At 44.0% G+C, this 22,449-nt stretch overlaps 1 protein-coding gene across 1 annotated transcript in view; it reads left to right on the plus strand.

Annotated features, from left to right (window-relative positions):
- Window positions 1-8,284, plus strand: part of SPATA17 (spermatogenesis associated 17) — an 895,854-nt gene extending 887,570 nt beyond the window's left edge. The window contains exon 10 of the mRNA XM_086925466.1: window positions 7,977-8,284. Coding sequence (XP_086781592.1) covers window positions 7,977-8,057 — 81 coding nt within the window. The 3' untranslated portion in view covers window positions 8,058-8,284. The remainder of the gene's footprint in view (window positions 1-7,976) is intronic.
- The last annotated feature ends 14,165 nt before the right edge of the window (window positions 8,285-22,449 follow it).

The following is a 22,449-nucleotide window of genomic DNA, read 5'->3' on the forward strand; positions in this document are numbered from 1 at the left end:
TTGTTAAGGAGTGTGAATCACGCACTTTTGCTTTGGGAAATGTGCAACTTGTTAGTGCAATAGCCTTTTGGTGTTAGTGAGCATTGTGAACATATTTTTGATGAGGAAGCGATTGCTCTATTTTCTGCTAATTGTTGCATGTTCTTGGAGTACCAGTTGTTTATTTAAGCGTTTTGTAGGTTATACGATTTTTATTATTCAGTGTTTATAATGTGAAATGTATAAATATGTTATGCACTGAAGGTTTTATTCAACCATATATCTACATTTTATGACATATTGCTAATAAGAATAAGGTAACATCACAATCGCATCTGTGCAAACTTTCTAATTGGGGGTTGTTATTTTCTTTATGAAACGCAATGTTCTAGGACTCTGGATGACATTGTGAAATGTCTGCTAAAGTGATTGGTTAAAAGACGTTCTACCTCTCCCAAAATTAATCTCAAATCTACAGTTTTTAGGTCTAACTGTCTGTGTGCATTTTTTTTTTTATTTATAAATTTTTTATTGAAAAATATAAGTGGAATATTCAATTGGCAATTTGCATTTCTTGTATACAGTACAATTTTGGAAAACCGCCAACCAAAAGATTTGTGGATATCACAAACCTTTTCAAGGCCAGCCCTGTCCCACATCTTCCTTCTCTTTTTCCTAACACTTCCCACATTTAAGCAACCACAAAATCTAGGTACTGGGTTTATTAGGACGCCCTGATTCTGTAAATTTGATTTCTAATCTAGAATCAAAATATCAGACTCATTGCTTGTAGTTTACCATCTGAAATCTTGAAACCCTTTGTTAAATAGGCACCGTCTAATGAATTAAATGATTTCTGTTACCCACCTTCAGAAATTTCACACTCTTGGGGTATTCAACAGAACATCCACTTATAGATTTGAAGACCAAGGGCCAGATGTAGGTGTCCATTTACCGACCGGTAACAGCCGATTTCGGCCGTTACCACCCGGTAAATGGTCATTTGAGATGTAGGGGCCATTTTTTACCGATTCGGTAAATTTACCGAATCGGTAAATTTACCGAATAGGTAAATTCCCGAATCGGTAGTATTACCGATTCGGTAATATTGAGATGTAGGTGGGACTCTTCAGAGTCCCACAGGCCTTACCGAATCGGTATTTTACCCCCCAATCCAATTGGGTGGTAAAATACCGATTCCAGGTGTGCATGCACATGTGTGCATGCACACCTATGGCATGTGACAGACAGACATGCCCTTAGGGCAAGTCTGTGTGCCACATGTCCCACATGCATAAAATCGGGGTGCTAGAAGGTGTCAAAGTGACACCCCCTGCACCCTTGCAAAATTCGGTATTTACCGAATCGGTAAATACCGATTCGGTAATGCCCATTGATTCCTATGGGCTTCAATGCCCATAGGAATCAATGGGCATTACCGAATCGGTATTTACCGATTCGGTAAACACCGATTCTTACAGAATCGGTAATTCAATTACCGATTCTTTCTACATCTCCCCCCTTCTATTTTACCGATTCATAAATACCGAATCGGTAAAATTCGGCATTATAAAATATACTTACCTACATCTGGCCCCAAAACTACTCTGACCAAGGGTGGCGAAAGAGTAAAACATAAGACCTTTAGACCTAAAGAATCTAAATGTGTAATCCAGTTGCAGAAAAATAGAGCACAAATAAGGGACAAAAGGGATTTAAAGTGGACAATGACTGTGACAAAAAATAAGGGGGCAAATCAGTTGTGATACATTATCTTAAGTTATTGTCTCCTTATTTTTGGTCCACACAGAACAGGCACCACAGGAAAAGAGGTTGGCACCATCGTGGATTGAAAATCTCAGAAAACCAAAACTGTGAATATGACCATCTTGGATAGTTACAGATTTAAGGCTAAACCGGTCTCCTTCTTCAGCCCTCAGAAGAAGATCCTCTTGTTTAACATCTGTTCTCCTTTCCACATGTCTGCCATCCGCCTGCCTGCCCTTGCCCATGTCCTTCCCAGACTGGTGGTCCACGCTGCCCTCAGAACAGCCATCACACTGGCTGCAGCCATGAAGACACCAACACTGATGGAGCTGTACCGGAGAAGACAACATGCCTTGTGTTTGTCAAAAGGGCCGTATATGAGGTGCCTCGTCCATGGGTTCAAGGCCCAGCTACCTCTGATCAGTCACCTGTGCAGATACAACAGATACAATGGATCTTAAACACAAATCAAGCTACACATATTGCTCATTTGGAGTTAGAATTTTATTTGTTGCTCAGTGCTACTAGAAACAGTCTTATAGTTGTTCTCTGTATATAGGTTTATCCTGATAGCCAAGTGAATGAAGTTCCCAGCTTTTAGTACACTTCGTGAGGGGGATTGATTTATAAATCGTCTCCCTCTAAAGATGACCTTTCAAGAAGAAGTGTTGCAGAGTTCCAAAGGACACGCTGGGCACAAAGTTGACTAATTCATGTGCTAAACCTTTCAAAGTTCTTGAATGGAAGTTAGAGTGTAGTGTACCTATAGAGAGAAGGTGTGGCAGCTTTTTCAAAGTCATTCATGAGTCCATCGTTGATGTATGAATTATAAATTGAGAATCTGATAGTGCAAGCACAGATTCATATCCGATTTTTGTCTGAGTCTGTAGGTTTGCTTAAAGCTTACAGTTAAGACACATTTCTTTTGCTCCATCAGCAACATCAGAGTTGAAAAAACAGTCACCAATCACCTGGACAGACCATGTCCTCATTAGAGTCAGCATTTCTATCCCAACCCAGAGAGGACCAACCACCCCCAGACTTCCTCACCATTGCTAGAACAATATTCTAGGGATGGATTGGGCTTTCATTCTCTCCACAGACCAACCAGCAACCTGACAGAAGACCATAAGAAATTCAATGACTGGATCACTATGTGTGCTGAGTCCCTTGCCCCACTCAAGCATGGCAAAATAGCAAGAACACAAGCCAGCTGGTACATGTAAGAACTTAGGCTGACAAAATGGCATTATAAGCTGCTGGAGCCCTAGTGGAGAATGAGCCAAGATCCTACAGAGAAAGACACTTTCAAATCCGACCTGAGCAGCTACAGCCAGCAAATCCGGAACACAAAGCGCACAGTCGTCTCAGACTGCATCAATACAGAAACAGCAACAGAGAGGAAATTGCTATCATCAAAGAGTTCACCACACTGCCGGCAACTTACAACAACATAACCCTCTTCAAAGACCACTCCAACAATCTATTGGATTTTTTCTGTAGAAAGAGCACATCCATATATGTAAACTCCAAACAACAACTAGACCCCTCTCACCATGTGGCAAGTCTCCCCGTCTCAGACAAAGAACAGACCCTGACCACATTTCTTTCGACCCACACTAGACCCCTAAACCCACTGCACCTTCAAAAAGGATCTCTCCCCCGTCAGAGAAGCCCTCACTTTGACCCTCAATATCTCTATCGACTCATTCACCTGCCCAGAAGCTTAGAAATACACTGCAGTCATCGCCCTTCTCAAGAAATCTCACCATAAACTGACCGATCTCTTTCCTACCATACTTGGCCATAGTTTTAGAGAAATTCATCTACAGACACTTCACTGAACACTTCATCAACTACTAGCTCCTAGATGCCACACAGTTTGGCTTCAAATCCAACCACAGCATGAAAACTGCACTGATTGCTGCAACAGACACTGCCTGCATGAACCTAAACAAAGGAATGATGGTGGCCCTCATTCTTCTGGGCCTGTTAGGAGCCTTCGTCACAGTATCACACCCTCCCCAAGGACCTGCTCTCTGATGGATCTACCCTTTTTAATGGAAAGAACTCAATTGGTCAGCCTAACACCAAACAACTTGAAAGCCCAGAAACTCACCTGCTGAGTACCTCAAGGTTAATCAGTTAGGCCTGCCTTCTTCAACACATATATGACTCTACTAGCCAGTGCCATATGCACCCACAACATTCTCTCATACACCAATGACTCACAACTGATACTGTCCCTGTCGAACAAGACCCCAAAACACATTGAACAAGTACACGGCCTGCATGACTTAGGTCACCACCTGTATGAAGTCCAACTTTCTCAAACTCAACACCGACAAGACAGAAGTAGTGATCTTTGGGGAAAAAAACACCTCCTCCAGGACTCCTCCTGGTGTTTAGCTGACCTAGAACCCACAGCCACCCCTTTCTCTCATGCCAGAAACCTCAGGATCATTAGTAACAACAAGCTCAACATGACTACACAAGTCAACTCTATCACAGCTTCTTGCTTCCGCTCTCAGAGGATGCTGACGAAGATCTTCAAATGGCTCCCATGCAACACCAGAAAAACTGTCACACATGTCCTTGCCACCAGTATGCTGGACTACTGGAACACTCTCTATGCAGCAACTCAAATAACAACTACAAACCATCCATAATGCTTTAATCAGTCTTGTTTTCAACATTACCCTCAGGACTCCTATCCACACTTCAGTGAGCTCCATTGGCTTGCAATTCACAAGCGTGCTCAGTTCAAACTCCTCACCCACACATTCAAATCATTGCACAACACAGGTCTGGGTTCCCTGAACAACAAATCTCTGATGACCAACCAGTCAGACACCTCCACTCTTCCGGACTCCTAGTTGTACAGGTGCCATGCATACAGAGAAACAGAGCCGGAGATCGTACCTTCTCATTGGCGATTGCATTACATGTCAGAGCCTCCCCCTCTCTTCGAGAGTTTAGCTAGAAGCTGAATACTTCCCTCGCTGAGTAACACCCCTCCGCACACACACAACCCCGGGACAATGTCCAAACATCTGCTCATCACCAGGATACCCTTGCGGGTGACAGCTCTACAAATGTGCATAACATAAAATAACATTTGAAGTATGTGTATGGTAATGGTCATTTTAACTCCTGGGTGTAATAATGCCTTGAGGACCATTGCAATTAAGGATCATGGAAATCGTTCAATCACCAGTAGAGTGCCCTAGAGATCCAGCTACATTGACCTCCAAATATGTGCTCTTCATTGGTCATGTATATTTAATTAAACGTTTATATAAATCTCTTCAATATACCAAGATCCTTTCTCTTTCGAAATCAGTACATCAACATCCCAGAATACTTATGGAACTTTTGCTGCAGCCCATGAAAAGCCTGCAAGTGCAATGGGCTTGGCATATCCCAATATCATACCTCCTACACCTTTGTTCTTATGTGCATCTTCTGTGATTTTTCAAAACTACTTCCTTGATAGAAATAGGATTAGTTTATGGCGCAGAGTGTTAGAATTAGATGTAACCATATTATCCTGCAACTGCTCAGCAATCTGGTGGAGTCAGGTAAAGTGAACTACAGTCTGAGGCTTGAAAAGCAGATTAATCAAACAAACATTTGTGTCCAGAGTACCACCTTTTCCCTTTTTTCCACTCGCCAACCTGAAAAGCTATCTGTTCAGACCTATAACAACGCAGTCCGTTTTATTCATAGGTAGTGGGCATTGGATGACCATTGTAGAAGCAATTAACACAGTCTCTTTTCCCTAATGTATGTCCTGCCTTAACATCAGACCTCTTTTTTAATACAATCCAGGACTTGAAAGACCATCACAGCTGGCCAGTCAACATATAGTAGCAGTTCCTCTTCATATGGCTCAACTTCATATCACTCTCTAATAAAGTTCCCTTCTGAAGGCTTGATGAAAGAAACACAATGCAGATTTAATGGTTACAGCCGATACAGCTGGGAATTGGGCATCCTGACCTAGATATCCCAACCTGATTCCTCTTTTCCATATTGCATCGAGTAGTACAGCAGATTAGAACAAACTCTATCTTCCAGCAGTTTACATGTAAAACCCATTCCTTTCAAAGCAAACTTTTTCTTGCTAAATTCAGCCACTACATCCTCACATGACACTGCTCTTTATCCAGCGACATTATTTAAAATTTGCCAGATGTAAAAAGAACAATTGATGGACAGAATGCAGAACAATGTCATCCATTCACCCCCGTACAGAGATCTGGGCCTAAATCCATTGTTTTTTTGCTCATCATGCTATTCCAATTTGGACCCAGCCATATGCAAATCAGTCTTGACCCCGTCCCCAATGGGAACAGTCTGGGTTAGAATGTTTTGCATTGTCTGCATTCCGTCCATCATTTGTTTGCAGTAACACTTTTCACCCTAAGTGGGATGGGCATGCCCAGACTTGGGCCCCTTGCTCACTGTGCCACTGGATTCAAGCTAGCCTTGGTGAAGAAGGGTGACATACTCTGAAACCGGTCCCAGGATGCTTGTTTCTGGTCCAGGGAGGACCTGGCCTGGCAGTTTGGTCTGGACTGTTCCCATGGGGCACAGGGTCAAGACTGATTTCATAAGGCTGTGTCCAAACTGGGGTGGCGTAGTGGGCAAAAGAATGATGGATTTAACTCAGATCATTTGACTGGGGGAGAATGTTTACATTGTCAGCATTCCGTCCATCATTTGTTTGCTGTAACACTTTTCACCCTAAGTGGGATGGGTATGCCCAGGCGTGGGTCCCTTGCTCACTGTGCGACTGGATTCAAGCGAGCCTGGCTGAAGAAGGGTGACATACCCTGAAACCGATCCCAGGATGCTTGTTTCAAGTCCAGGGAGGACATGACCTGGCAGTTCTGTTTGGGGCACAGGGTCAATACTGATTTGCATATGTTTGGGTCCAAACTGGGGTGGCGTAGTGGGCAAAAGAAGGATGGATTTAACCCAGATCTTTTGACTGGTGGAGAATGTTTGCATTGTCAGCATTCCAGTTATCATTTGTTTGCTGTGTAATTTGCCAGTGGCATGCCAGGCCTTCGCATTGAGGACAATTCTGTCTGCTTGTGTCTTGTAGCTGTATTAAACTCCATCAGAGCTCATAAAATCCCAGCAGGTTTCTTCACTCAAAGATGACTGTTCTATCAGTTAACTCTCTCTTAATCCACTTCCTTTCGTCCTGTACCTGTGTGGTTGCGATTCCAGTGTAAGTTACGGAATCAACAACATAAAACTGCTCCAACAGCAGTTAAACTCACAGGGGGTGCAAATCTTCACTGCCCTGAAACATACACATTCCTCCTTCTTGTGAGCACCTTGCCCAACTGGCTTGCACGACAGATACACAGATGAGGATGATATTCTTTACGTTTCTCTAACCACCCCTCCCCCCAGCCCTTTCCTTCTGGGCTATGTGTTAAGCTGCCCTACTAAACTCACAGAGACCACACGCCTTGTGGGGCAGGCCACTATAGGAATGCAGCAGGAACTCTACCTCTAGTAGAATGTCTATTGCCAGGAGGGAGTGTGCAGTTTTCTACTGAGGGTTCATGTCATCTGCCTCCACTGGCCCCTGACCTTATCTCCTCTCTTTAGAGATGCCCTTCAGTGCTTATTGACGGGGTAGATGGGCACATTTGTAGAATCTGTAATAAAGTTTGCACATGCTCCTGGTCAGTCACCAGTTGCTTGAATTTGTCTGTGAACGTTTCCCAAGATACTTGTTTTCCTAAGATACTCGTTTAATAAACGGAATGCTGTGGAATGTAAATCTGGGAAAGGAAGCCATCTGAGGTGCTGTCAGCCCCGCCCCAATCAGGCTAAGTTTGAGCACAGCAATTGCCCCGTTCTATGCTGCTAATAAGAGAAGTGCTTGAACCACACACTATGAATCCCGGGCGACGAATATTGCACAGACCTAATCTAAGATTCATAAACAATCTTAAACGTATGTGGCAGCCATTCTGGCGAACCTATGTGTGCTAGATTTGAAAGGGTATTTTTAAGAAGACTTAAAACAAACCGATTCATAAACTGAAACGCAACGAATGAGAATGTACACATACATCCCAGCAGCTGTATGAAACGTGTTCACGCTCTAGCACAAAATCATTTTGATGACTCATGTACCAAATTAAATGACACCATCACGTAACTATAAACTCATATTAACATATTTGTTTTTTGTTTTGTAGGACTTCAGAACTGTGTTCCCACCATGCACTGTTTTTGAAAAATGTGGACGTACATATTCCAGATCTGGTGAAACTGTATAATGCTCCATAAGACCCAAAGCAGCGAAGGATGTTTGCTACCAATAAACATGTTGTAGAAAGCCGACTCGAAAAAGCTTGCAAAAAGATATTTTTGTTGTTTCCTAAACCAAAAGTACAAAAGATATATTTTAACGTTCTTTCAAAATTATGTTTTAACTTAGTGTGAAATGTGCAAGAGAAAATCTTTCTTTCCATAATAAAGATCTGCATGAACCTACCTCAAATGCAAAATCAAAGGGCTGTCAGTGATTTCTGTATACAGGAACTGGGCCGTATTTGTACTTGTGCAGTCCTTTGTATTTGAATTGTATTGAGATTTGGTGCCCAGGGACCTCTTACCACTCTATTCTTTTTTCACTCTGGCCTACTCATAATTTCCTTAAACTAAAATTCTTTTTAAAATCAAACTATTTTTCAAGTCAATGTTTATTGGGAGTGGATCCAGGGTACTGGTGTACTAAAAATAAGCGATTTAATCATATTTGTTCTTGAAATGTTTGTTTGCATACTAAATTGAGGGTAGGATCCTTTGCAGGAAAAGGTGTTTATTTGGGAAACATTAAGATTCATTGCTGCTCAGTGCTACATTGTTTCTTGGTTTCATCTATGCATAGCTGTGTGCAACACAGCTATTGTGAACATTGCCAAAAGGTAACCTATACAACATAATAGCTTTCATAAAACTATACTAGTATATGTTTTATGTGTCTTTTAGTCCTTGTTAGGCAAATGTATTATTTAATGGAGAAAGCTTAACCCCTTCCATGCTGGTGACGAACCCCAGCCGTCACGCTCCACGGTGCTCGTGTGCTGATGACGGCTGGGGTTAGTCACGGCCCCGCCCTGTTCGTCCGGCGGCCGCACACGGGGGAAATCGCGGCTGCACGGAAGGGGTTAATTCATACCGAAATTGTATTTTCTTTTCTTTGTTGATACCTTTTTATGAAATGGTTCATGCATGTGTCTCCTAATGCCATGCTTCCCTTAACGTTGGTCTCTGCAGTGTTTACAAATGGGGGTTGAAAATCTTAGTAGATAAATTTGTTTTCTGGGAGAGTACTTTGAGCACAATAGTTCCAGTGTAACCAATAATGGATGAAAGCTCCCTCTGTCCAAAAGCAATTCTGCTCCACTTTCAGCAAGCAAGAGCATTTTAATGTTCTCGCTTGCTGAAAGTGGAGCAGCATTTGCTCTGGATTGTCCGGAGCAGTAAAGCTCCCAACATGAGCACCCCAGGCCATAGCAGGAGCTGGCCCTGGGAGGTGGTGGTTCCCAGGGCCATTTATGGCTCCAGGAGGGGGGCTGCGGGGCCCTCTTCCTTTCTTTGAATTTGCCCCAGGGAGATTGTAGTCCCTGGGGCTGTCTGGGGTGCACGCCCCGCCTCCAGTTTGTCAAAAGCCCTGGGGAGGTTGCAGTCCCTGGGGCTGCAGCAGGTGCATGCCCCCCCACATTAATTAAATTTAAAGCCCTTGGAAGTTGGTTGCGGGGGGTCGGCGCGGTCCTCCCACATTCTTTAAACAAAAAGCCCTGGGGGAGTGGCGGCCCCCGGGCTGTGGGAATCCACGCAGTCCCCTATTAATAAATGTTGCAGCCCCAGGTAGGTGTTGGCCCCAGGGCTGTGGGGGGAATCCACACAGCACCCCCGAAATTTGACTTGTAAAGCCCTGGAGAGTTGGCAGGCCCTGGGGCTGCGGGGGTCCAGAAGGCCCCCAATTAATGAAGGTTGTGTTCATTGAGGCATGAGGGTGTTGTGTTGGCACCATTGCATAATTTAAATCAAAAGCCCAGAGGAGGTGGTGGTCCCTGGGGTTTGATTAAACCCTCGGCTGGGGACCCATGCGCCCCCCCTCCTTTATTATTCATATGCCAGAAGGATATGACCCACCCGAGGGCTTCCTTTAAAAGAAGCACAGGACAGGAGCCTGCGCTGTGTTTTTTCCCCACTTCTGCTGCTGGTCCACTTATGAATTTGTGGTAAAATTGAAAACAAAAATCTTTTTAATGCATGGCAGGATCCCTGTGGGCCCCCTCCACCATATCTGATGGGTCAGGGTATTCCTACCCTTCCCCATTTTCTTAATTTTTTAACTTTTTTTGTGGAACTCAGCTTCAAGCAGAGTCCCAAGATGACTGTCAACACTTCATGGTTGAAGTGTTGGCAGCCAATCAAATTTCACTAGGATCCGCAAGTCCACACCAAATTACAAAAAGCTAATTTTGCAGACCAACATCTAGCTTTCTGCCAAATTTGGCGTAATTTCGTTCAGCAGTTAGGACTGTAGTCATGTACAAAAAATGAAAAAGCCCTATTAAAATATCATGGGAAAAACAAGTTTTTGGGACCCCCCTTTTTTCTCAGTCCCCGCTTGACAGATCACCCCTAAACGTTCTTCACAGCAACAGAACCAAAAGGTGAAATTAAAATAAAATTCATGAAGATTCGTCAAGCGGTGCCAAAGTTATTTGCAAATCTTCACATCTATAACTACTTACTGTATGGATATATATATATTCAGAGATCTCCCCATTTTTCTACGGTGTATATTACCAATAAGAGTGGGTTGTTTACAAAAGCATTTGCACTTTACAGTGGATGAGCCTGCAATAGTAAATTGAATAGTGGAATTAATTCTGCACTTCAATTAGTGTCAGTTTAGATAATGACATTATTGAGGAATGAGCATGTGCACTTGAGGTACTTGCACTTTATGTATATGTAGAAAATATGTATATTAACAATATTGTGCATTCTTATATTGTGTTTTAATAATAACGATGAAATGACAATCATTGATTAATATGTGCTACTGATGAGTGAGTCATATGATCGACAATAGCACAGATGCCCCAGAGGTCGTGTTAGACAACCCTGAGTCTCCAGACTGGTTTTATATACATATTTTGACTATATGAGGTAATGAAGGTATTTTCTCCTAGAGTAAATGCATGAATGTTTAGTATATCCCCATCTGATGCATTGTGAAATTAAAATCAAGAACGGTGTTTGTATCAACCTGTAATATTGAATTCGAAATTTGAATGTGAAACCCCAGGACGGCATAGCTATATCAACCACAACATAACTTTCAGTGATGTTGTGATGGCAATAGGGGACTCGCTTTATTTACAAGGCAACCTTTAGCCACATCGAATGGCTTAATACTGCCTTGTAAATAAGGCACCCTTTCAAGCTATGCTTAGCATGAAAGGGGAGGGCAATGGGTGTTGTGGTGGGCATACACTGCCCCACCCATTGATTTTGATGCTGCCCCCTACTTACAAGGGCAGAGTAAACAGGAGGCAGTGCCAATATTTAGACCAGGGAAAACCTGGTCTTAAACAGGTGAAAAAAGGAGAAATGCTTTATTTCTCCTCAATTCCGCTGTTTTCATGTGTGCTGCCTTGTACAGCACAAATAGAAACAGCAAATTGTCTATGATTGTTTATGTGCAGCAAGGTCCCCCTTCTTGTACATAAACAATCATTTAAAAAAAATGCCAAATTGCAACTTCTGTGTGTACTGCATTGAGCAGCACACAGAAGTTACAAAATGGCATTTAAAGATTGTTTATGTGCAGGAAGGGGGACCATCCTGCACATAAACAATCTTCCCTCCAACACAGACACACCATGGTGCAAGGGTGCTTACGTTGGCTCTAGGTAGCTGAACTCAGCGCCAGCTCTATGGGAAATGCAAGAGTGCTCCACGTTTTTGTGAATACGGCACATCCCTGCATTTTCAGAATGGAGAAGCGTGGCGTTAGCAATGTTTACTTAACGCCACACTTCTCCATTCTTCTGTAAATATGCCCATGAGTTTGTGGGGGATGGGATAGCCCAGTTAAAAGTGTGAGCTGAAACGCATAGGCTTTCTATGTGGGGTGTTGCATGACACATGGAAGTATATAAAATTATAATAACTATTTATTACCACCTGGACTATGAGCTACAGCATTTTTTCTGGAGAAGCAGAGGAGAGTGTGGTTGGATTGTCGTATATGAGATGGTCATTGAGGAAATATATATATATATATATATATATGGAAAAAGAAGAAAGACGTTGCCTTAAACGGAGATTGCCACACACGATGAGTTTAATCCATTTCATCTGATGATTACAGAAACACCCAACCTGGCACTCCAAGCACAAATGTCACGGCCATACGCATTTCGGGGGTGGTGCCGCCCTTGTTCACTGGCAACGAGGTAAACAGCAGCTGAAGCGAACCATGTGCATCAATAAATATCCCGCCCATGTGGGCGTGTGCGCTGGAGGATCCTGGTACTTGTGGTTCACCAAAATAATGCCCCAGTGGGTGCTGCTGTGCCTCAATGTAGATGTTGTGCCCCGATGGTTATATTCAGAGTGCCTTGGGCTCCACCTCCTGTCAATACAACAAGAGCAGATCGGGCTCAAAGTTCTCACAGCATCTCTTTATTTCCGACGCTGTAAACCTGCTGATTAAGCAGTGGAGATCTCTCACGGCCAAGGAAGCCGCTACGCATGGAAAAAGAGGTTACCTTCAACAGAGATTGCCACACACAATGAGTTTAATCCATTTCATCTGGTGATTACAGGAACATCCAACCTGGCACCCCAAGCACAAATGTCGCAGCCATACGCGTTTCGGGCGTGGTGCCGCCCTTGTTCACTGGCAACGAGGTAAACAGCAGCTGAAGCGAACCACGCGCATCATTAAATATCTTGCCCATGTGGGCGTGTGTGCTGGAGGATCCTGGCACTTGTGGTTCACCAAAATAATGCCCCAGTGGGTGCCGCTGTGCCTCAATGTAGATGTTGTGTCCCGACGGGTATGTTCAGAGTGCCTTGGGCTCCACATCCTGTCAATACAACATCAACAGATCGGGCTCAAAGTTCTCACAGCGTCTCTTAATTTCCGACGCTGTAGACCTGCTAATTAAGCAGTGGGGCTCTCTCGCGGTCAAGGCAAGCCGCAACATGGAAAAAGAAGTTGCCTTCAACAGAGATTGACACACGCGATGGCGCCCCCACACTCCCCGGGGACCGCCACCTCCCCGGGGCACTAATATTCAAAATAAGGTGGTCCGTAATGGAGCCTCCAGCCCCGGGGACCCCCCCCGGGGCTCTTAACTGTTGGGAGGGGGGCCACGCACCCCCCTCCTGGAGCCCTTGATGGCCCTGGGGACCACCACCCACCAGGGCCGGCTCCTGCAGTGTCCCGGGATTCCTACACCCGGGACACTGCTGTTTGCTATGGTAGGGCGGGAGCCTCGCGACTCCGGCCCTACCATAGCAAACTGCTTTGGTTTTTTAAAGAGAGCAGGAAACCTGCTCTCTCTTTCAAAAATAAAAGCGGATTGCTCTTCTGCATGGGGAGCAGCATGTTAGCTGCTCCCCAAGCAGAAAAGCAATCAGCCCCCTGGCGCATACTGGAGGTTCCTGGTGGGCTAGTTGGCCCCCATGGACCCCCAGTATGCAAGGGTACTTAATCCCCCAACTTAAAATGTGCTACGGGGCACGTTTGCACAGTGGTGAAGGTAGGAGGCGGGGCTTGAGGTGATATGTGTGCAAACATGCCCTGTGTCACGTTTTAAGTTGGGGAATTAATCCCTCTTCAATCCAGAGGACCTCTAGGGGCCAACTAGTCCAACAGGTACTCCAGTAAGCGCCACGGAGCTGCGTTGCAGTGTGTTGTAAAAAGGGGGCGTGCCCTTTGAAAACCTCTCTGCAACGCAGCTCCCTGGCGCATACTGGAGGTACCTGGTGGGCTAGTTGGCTCACAGGGGACCTCAGGATTGAAGAGGAACTAATTGCCCAACCTAAAACGCGCCACAGGGGGTGTTTGCACACATGTCACCTCAGGCCCCACCCCTTTCCGTCACTATTGAGCAAAATATTCCTCTAAAATCAGCCGTACTACGAATTCCGCTTTACTCACCTGTTATCACAAGAGACGTCAGTGCTGCATCTTTGAGCCCAGTACGGACCCTGAAAAGTAAATCTAAGTGTAGTTACCAGTAACTTGTATTTCCTTCCATGGGAATCTATTGTGTGGTTTTCACCAGAAAAGTTTTGAAGGGTCTATTTATGAAACGTACAAATATTCCTCTAAAATAAGCTGAACTACGAATTCCGATTTACTCATCTGTTATCAGGAGAGACCGCAGTGCTGCGTCTTTGAGCCCACTACTGATCCTGAAAAGTAATTCTAACCATACTTACAGTAACTTGAATTTTCTTCCATAGGCTAACATTGATTGGTTTCACTTGGAAATTCTTCTAAGTGTGGAGTTTTGGAACTTAAAAAAATTCCTCTTAAATCAGTCAAACTACGAATTCCGATTTACTCACCTGTTATCAGGAGAGACCTCAGTGCTGCATCTTTCAGCCCACTATTGATCCTGAAAAGTAATTCTATTCGTAGTTACAGTAACTTGAATTTCCTTCCATAGGCTAACATTGACTGGTTTCACTTGGAAATTCTTCTAAGTGTGCAGTTTTGGAACGTTAAAAAATTCCTCTACAATCAGCCGAACTACGAATTCCGATTTACTCACCTGCTATCTTTCAGCTCACTACTGATCCTGAAAAGTAATTCTACCCATACTTACAGTAACTTGAATTTCCGTCCATAGGATATCATTGCCTGCTATATAAAATATATATATAAACTAAAAAAAATATGAAATAATAAAACAATATTACAATTTCAATATTTAAAAAAAAATTCAATTCATATTAAAAATATGTAATGTAATTTAAAAAATAAAATATCTAAAAATAAATACTCTAAAACAATGTAGTAAATCAGTATAAAAAAATATACCAATTAATACATTTAAAAATTATCATTTACAAAACCTTTAAAATTCCCTGAAAAAAAACATACGTTTCAGCCACGTTATAGTTAGGAATTAGCATTTAAAAAACCTTAGAAATTCACTGAAAAAACCATAGGTTTCAAACATGTTATAGTTAGCTGGACATTTCACTCATACAAAACCTTTGAAATTCCCCTGTTATAGTTAGTTTAGCTAATTATAACTCGCGCACCCGCAATGCACTGCTGATGATGTTACATATTACATCATTCATGACATGGTCAGTGATTCCACTGATGACATCACTGATAAGATCGCAAATGGCATTTCATCATACACTAGTATTAATCACGAACCGGGCCTTGAAGCAACCAAGCAATACCTCTCACAGAGAGATATCAGGTTTAATGAACACAACAAGATGCTGTTAAAAATGATAAACCTATGTCTAAAAAATAACTATTTTCTATTCAATTCAGCAGTATACCAACAACTACGGGGTATGGCAAATTGGGGGCATGTTTTTCCCCCAGTTTTGCATGCCTACATGTAGGCTGGTGGGAGTAACATGTCCTCTGTCACGTCCTGGAGGAATGGTTTCCTGATAACATCATCACATGGTGGCGTTTTATTGATGGTGTCTGTGTGATTTGGCAGATTCACTAACATCATCAATGATAACAATTTAAACCTGAAATTTACAGCTAACATCAGCAAAGAGAGGGTTGAATCTCTTGATGTAGAGGTTTATATCTGCAATAACACTATAAATACCAAACGACATAGAAAGAAAACTGCTGGAAACTCGATCCTCCATGCTAGCAGTACCCACCCCAGACACCTGGTCAAGAGTATCCCCCATGGGGAATTCTTGCGTATTAAAAGAATTTGCAGCAATAAAGATGAATCAACAACTTGTCTAAATAAGGCGGTGCAGAGATTTTTGCTAAGAGGGTACAAAATGGTGGATTTAAATAATGCTTTATCCAAACTAGACATCCCGCAAAGTGTGGAAACTTCAAGAGATAATCAGGAAGTTAATCCAATATCACATGGGCATGAGGCCAAAACTGAAAAGTACCAATCAGACTTATAACAACATATAATTGTCATCATAAAATGGTCAGACAGTTTATCACCAAAAACTGGCCTATTTTAAAGTCTGATATGACAATAGCTCCTGAAATAGAGGACTCTCCCAGTATTACTTTCAGACGAGCTCCATCTATGAGGGATGCCTTACATAGATCTAGTCCTGAAGTACAAAAGAAAACTGACTGGTTGTCTAAAGGACTGTCTTTTTAAAATGTAGCTCCTGTAGAGCATGTACATTTGGTGTCAATAAAAGGGAGGTATTGGATGCATTCTCCCTAGAACCAGACAAATTGAGAGGTTTTTGTACATGCAAAATAGATTTTGCTGTTTAGATTTTGGAGTGTACATGCCAGTTAAGATACATAGGCGCAGTACTAAATTATAAGTTTTTAATCAAATTTTACAGCATTTACTTGCGATTGTCAATTCTGATTCCAGCTACCCAGTGGCACGACATTTTAAATTAGTACATCAAAATAATCTTAATGATCTTAATTATTTTGTGATTGATACCGTGCCAAAATCCACAAAAGGGGGAAATAGAGAAAGCAAAAAACACCAACTGGGAAGTCATATATTGTACAATTCGACACCAAAATGCCCAATGGTTTGAACACAGGAGATGATCTTTACAATTTCTTATGAATTTAGAGGTCGATTCCGAGGGCGGACGGAAGGACGACCGCCGGCCTGTAGTATACGGAAAATGCTTTAAACAGTCCACAAGCCGCGGATAGTCCGTCCATCATAATAGGATGGGAAGCACTGCCAAATTTCCTTACGCTGCGGAAATAAGTGTACCGCCGCGCAAACGCACCGACCCCGCGGTGGACGTAACCATTCCAGAAACACCACCTTACGGAATGACGTCTCTACTGTCCTCACAATCACCATGGCGGAAAACACACAGCAAATCGCTGCGGAAGAACTACCAGCCCGAACACGGCGGAACCACCACAGCTAAGAGGCAAAACATTGCAGAGAGACCTACCACAGGCAGACCACCGTCATGGACCCAGCCCTACACGCATTCCTGGTACTCTTCGTGCTCCACCATCAGCAAGTCATGGACCGTCGCCGACGACTACGCAGGTACGCAAACACACAACACACACACCACTCATGAGTCTAAGCCCCTGCCCACAACAGAACCCCAGGTCTGGACAGGAACACACATACATGCACCCCCAGCAAAACCTCCTGGCTACAACTTACCCCACGCACCCTGAACACGCACCGCGAACAAACAGCCACACCACGGTGTACCGACCAGATTTTTGGACCAGATGGAATCCGCTCCTAGGAGCCCCTCTAATCCAGCCGGAACGTAAACAACTCCCTCCTTAGAACGTATTTACAATGGATATAGGCATATGTATAACATCTCGTACCTAAGGATGGGACAGATAGCAATAAACAAGCATTGGTTCTACAACATCCTATTCACACCTATTAGTCTCGCGGCCACATAAGCCCAGATTAGTCTACCCTGGGGCAGGTCTGATAATGTACCATTTCGCACTTTATTCACTTGACACGCAATCCGGCGCGTCTACACACGTGGGCCTGCAGTCCCAGTGCTCTCCTTTATACCCGATCTGCAATCCAGCAGACCTACACACCCCTCAATCTTGGGTGCTCTCACTTACACACGACCTACAATCTGGCAGGCAAAGAAAAAGAGTTCCACAGCGGATCTAACAACCAGCACCTCTTAATTCCAATCCCTCAAATGTCTAGTTTTGGTTGTGCTGAACACCTCCAGGACCTGCTGCGGTTTGGTCCCACTGGAAATCCAGATGAATGCTTCAGAAGAAGAATGGAGGCAGCACCAAATATGAAGTAGACCAGGACCACGTTGTATCAAAAATATATTTTCTTTTATTGGTTCATTTTTAAGACAGCCAACGCGTTTCGCTCCCCAACCATGGGAGCTTCGTCAGGGCTGAAAACAACACAGAAATGATACACCAATATTAATGACACATACTGACATTACATGTACAATAAAAGACAAACAGGGTTAAAAACACATTAAGTCGAACTTTTGTTAAACGAGATGGCAACATTTAAAAGGGCCGAAATGGCAATCCTATGTTTGGAGGAGCATCTTGCCTTTAAGTCTAAATATCTCAGCACGAGGGTGGTCCAACTTGGTGACTGTAGATAACATTGACAGAACCTAATGCGACAAAGTATCGGGTACTTACAGTCAAACAAATGAATAAAGATGAAACTATCATAAAGTAAGACCAAAGTAAGAAAGCACCAATGTGAGAAAAGAATGGGGAAACGGGAAAAAAAAAACGGAATAAAACAACAAAGGGTGGTAGCCCCTAGAAGAACCTATACCAAAGGGTTACCCAATGTGAAAAGAATGTACATACATCTACGCACAAGTGACTGGGCCAAGGTTGACACTATACAATATAATGATCTCACCAAAGATGTTAGTAGATCTTGAGTCGACGAAATGACGTAGATGAGACAGTTTGACCAATGCAATAATATGAATGCTGAAAATAAAAAAAGAGGTGTTTGAGTGGTTGTTTGAAATGTCCAGCGGTAAGACCCTAATAGATATGTCAGGGCGTCCAAACTCCTTACCCGATATCAAAAATTCCGATATCCGGATGTTATACACACGTCAGGGGCCTTTAGGGTAAATGACACGATTTAACCAAGGGGATAGTATTTCCACTATATCAAAAGAGAAAGTGGGTTTAAATAAAAAATATGGAAAATCAGAATATTAGAATTACCGTTCTAATCCAGGTTGTCAGTAAGTAATGTGTACAAAAATTACACCAAAAGAGCTGATCACAGAGACAATGTTTTTTATGTACATGGAGGGGGGGGGGAATTCTAATTCTTCACAATTCGCTATTTACAAGAGATACTTACAATAATAAAGTAAATTTAGCGTCCAATGTCAGGCACGTGCGCAGACCTTAATAAGCTGCTGCCACAAATGCTGTAATAGGAAAATAAAGGGGGGGGGTTTGTATGTGAACAGGCAGGTGCGTGGGGCGTAATTCACCTGCCGAGCATTTCCGACGAGGCTTGTGACAGACGCTGCTTCTCCTTTGACGACCACGGACTTAACTTTGAGGCCCGTTTTGACTACATCGATTTAGCGACCCCTCTACCCGAGACAACACAGTGTTTCAGGCAATTTGATTAATTCATGAGGAGGCGCCTGTTTTGACACTACCCAATACTTAAGATTGGGACTGAAAATTAAGAAATGTAGTGCCACACGATTACCCATCGGTTTAAAACCCAACAAGAATATAAAGACCACTTGGATAACTCCCCTGGAAACTTTAAGACTGAGTGTATGAGGAGTGGGAAACTTGACCATTATCTCCCAGGAGGGGTCACCTATGGGATCCCTATTGTCCCGCCCCCACCTGTCCTGATGAAGACTCGCATGGCCCTGGAATAAAATGACCGCTTGGCCGCTAGTCGAGTCGAAACGTCGACATTTCATTATCTAACCTGGACCACAGACTGTATCACCCTTGTAGATATAGTGCAGACAATTTTTGCCATCTGTTGTCTAGTAATAATTAAGGAAGTTATGCTGATTAATTGAAGTGACCAGGTTATATGGTTCCGGCCCTCCTTGGCTGGTGTCTATTTTGAATTGCTTGAAGTATAATTTCTTAAATCTTTGTGATTCTTTTCTGTTCACCTTATCACGTTCACTTTCCTTTGACACCCTTTATTTGCTTTACTGCACGTTCTTAATACGGGACAATGCATATAAAAAAGTACATAATATTGTGAATTGTGCTTTCGCTTCAAAAAAATTGTGACAATAGATTGAAATATTGCAATTTGTGTTTCCGTTACGAATCTCAAACAATAGATTAAAATATTGTGTATACATCTTGAGTCTGTTGCTGTTGCCTAGTATCTATCTCTACTTTCATTAATTGATTTGGGCGGTTAAAATAACCGACGCCTTCTGATTCATAAAATTGTGATTTTTCATGTTTAAAAATAATAGGTCTCGGACCACTGTTTGTTTATACTAAAGTGGCAGACACAGCATGTACGACAGCAGCAATATATCAACAATGCAAGGAGACAACCAGGAATGACACAGATAAACCACAGCACAGCATTAACTTGCTTTATTGCACAGCACAGAGGTTGACTTTGTGAGTAAGCAGGAGCATGCACACTGAATAGAACAGAGCAGGTCCATCTGAGGCAGCACATGAGAGGGCACAATGCAGCATCCTAACAGCAACAGGGCAGTGTTCACAACAGAGCAGGTACATCTGAGGCAGCACATGAGAGGGGCAAAGAGCATCAACAGTCCATGGTACAGAACAGAGCAGGTCCATCTAAGACAGCACATGAGAGGGGCAAAGAGCATCAACAGTCCATAGTACGGATCAGAGCAGGTCCATCTGAGGCAGCACATGAGAGGGGCAAAGAGCATCAACGGTCCATGGTACAGAACAGAGCAGGTCCATCTGAGGCAGCACATGAGAGGGCACAATGCAGTTTCCTAACAGCAACAGGGCAGTGTCCACAACAGAACAGGTACATCTGAGGCAGCACATGAGAGGAGCAAAGAGCATCAACAGTCCATGGTACAGAACGGAGCAGGTCCATCTGAGGCAGCAAATGAGAGGGCACAATGCAGCATCCTAAAAGCAACAGGGCAGTGTTCACAACGGAGCAGGTACATCTGAGGCAGCACATGAGAGGGCAAAAAGCATCAACAGTCCATGGTACAGAACAGAGCAGGTGCATCTGAGGCAGCACATGAGAGGGGTAAAGAGCATCAACAGCCCATGGTACAGAACAGAGCAGGTCCATCTGAGGCAGCACATGAGAGGGCACAATGCAGCATCCTAACAGCAACAGGGCAGTGTTCACAACAGAGCAGGTACATCTGAGGCAGCACATGAGAGGGCACAATGCAGCATCCTAACAGCAACAGGGCAGTGGAGACAAAAGAGCAGGTCCATCTGAGGCAGCACATGAGAGGGGCAAAGAGCATCAACAGTCCATGGTACAGAACAGAGCAGGTCCATCTGAGGCAGCACATGAGAGGGCACATTGCAGCATCCTAACCGCAACAGGGCAGTGTTCACAACAGAGCAGGTCCATCTGAGGCAGCACATTAGAGGGCACAATGCAGCATCCTAACAGCAACAGGGCAGTGTTCACAACAGAGCAGGTCCATCTGAGGCAGCACATGAGAGGGCACAATGCAGCATCCTAACAGCAACAGGGCAGTGTTCACAACAGAGCAGGTCCATCTGAGGCAGCACATGAACGTGTGTCAATTGGACAGTCCCATGGACAATAATAATGCAAGGGTGGTTACAATGGACAGTCCAGACATCAAGTACAATGAGATTTTAGTGATGGTAACTGCACCTTACAGCACAGAATCAGGTGGACTGTGGGACCTCGTAGTTTCGGACACAGTAGCAGGATCTGATACAGGAGTGTGAGACACAGCCACAGCTCTAGTGACTGACACGTGAGCCATAGACCCAGACACACTGGCAGGACCGGATACACGAGTGTGAGACACAGCCACAGCTCTAGTGACTAACACATGAGCCATAGACCCAGACACAATGGCAGGACCGGATACAGGAGTGTGAGACACAGCCACAGCTCTAGTGACTGACACATGAGCCATAGACCCAGACACACTGGCAGGACCGGATACAGGAGTGTGAGACACAGCCACAGCTCTAGTGACTGACACATGAGCCATATACCCAGACACCCTGGCAGGACGGGATACAGGAGTGTGAGACACAGCCGCAGCTCTAGTGACTGACACATGAGCCATAGACCCAGACACACTGGCAAGACCGGATACAGGAGTGTGAGAGACAGCCACAGCTCTAGTGACTGACACATGAGCCATAGACACAGACACACTGCCAGGACATGTCCCTGGACTGTGACCAACAAATGCCTTGCCAGCATCTGAGACATGAGAGTGGCGGACACACACAGTGGCAGTACCTGAAACAAGGAGAGGGCATAACTGATACAGTGCTACTACATGAGGCATGACAGCGAACAACAGACACAGTGCCACTATCTGACACATGAGTGAACTGCAGCTAACCCACTAGGACCACCGAAATGATGAGCCACAGGGCTTTATGGTCCAAGAGGCAGGGTGGCTCTGGGAGCTGGGGACAGCTGTACTGAAGCAACATTGGGGTGGTCAGGTGTCACTGGTGTGTGTTTCCGTTTCTTTGGGATATGTGAGGGCACCCTGGACATGACTGGACTGGTAAGTGGTGCGGGCTTATCTGAAACATCACCCATCAAAGGTGGATCATGTGCTGGTGGGGTCTGCTCTCTGGGGATGTGCTGGACCCTGCTTGATGCTTGCTCTTGCCCTGCCTTCTGCCCTCTGCATCATGTGTAATGGGGGATGCAACAACAGTGTACTCCTTCCTCTGCTTCACCGGGGTGTGGATGGGAATACAGGTAT

This window comes from Lissotriton vulgaris, chromosome 6 (genome assembly GCF_964263255.1).
Source record: "Lissotriton vulgaris chromosome 6, aLisVul1.2, whole genome shotgun sequence".
Taxonomy (NCBI): Eukaryota; Metazoa; Chordata; class Amphibia; order Caudata; family Salamandridae; genus Lissotriton; species Lissotriton vulgaris.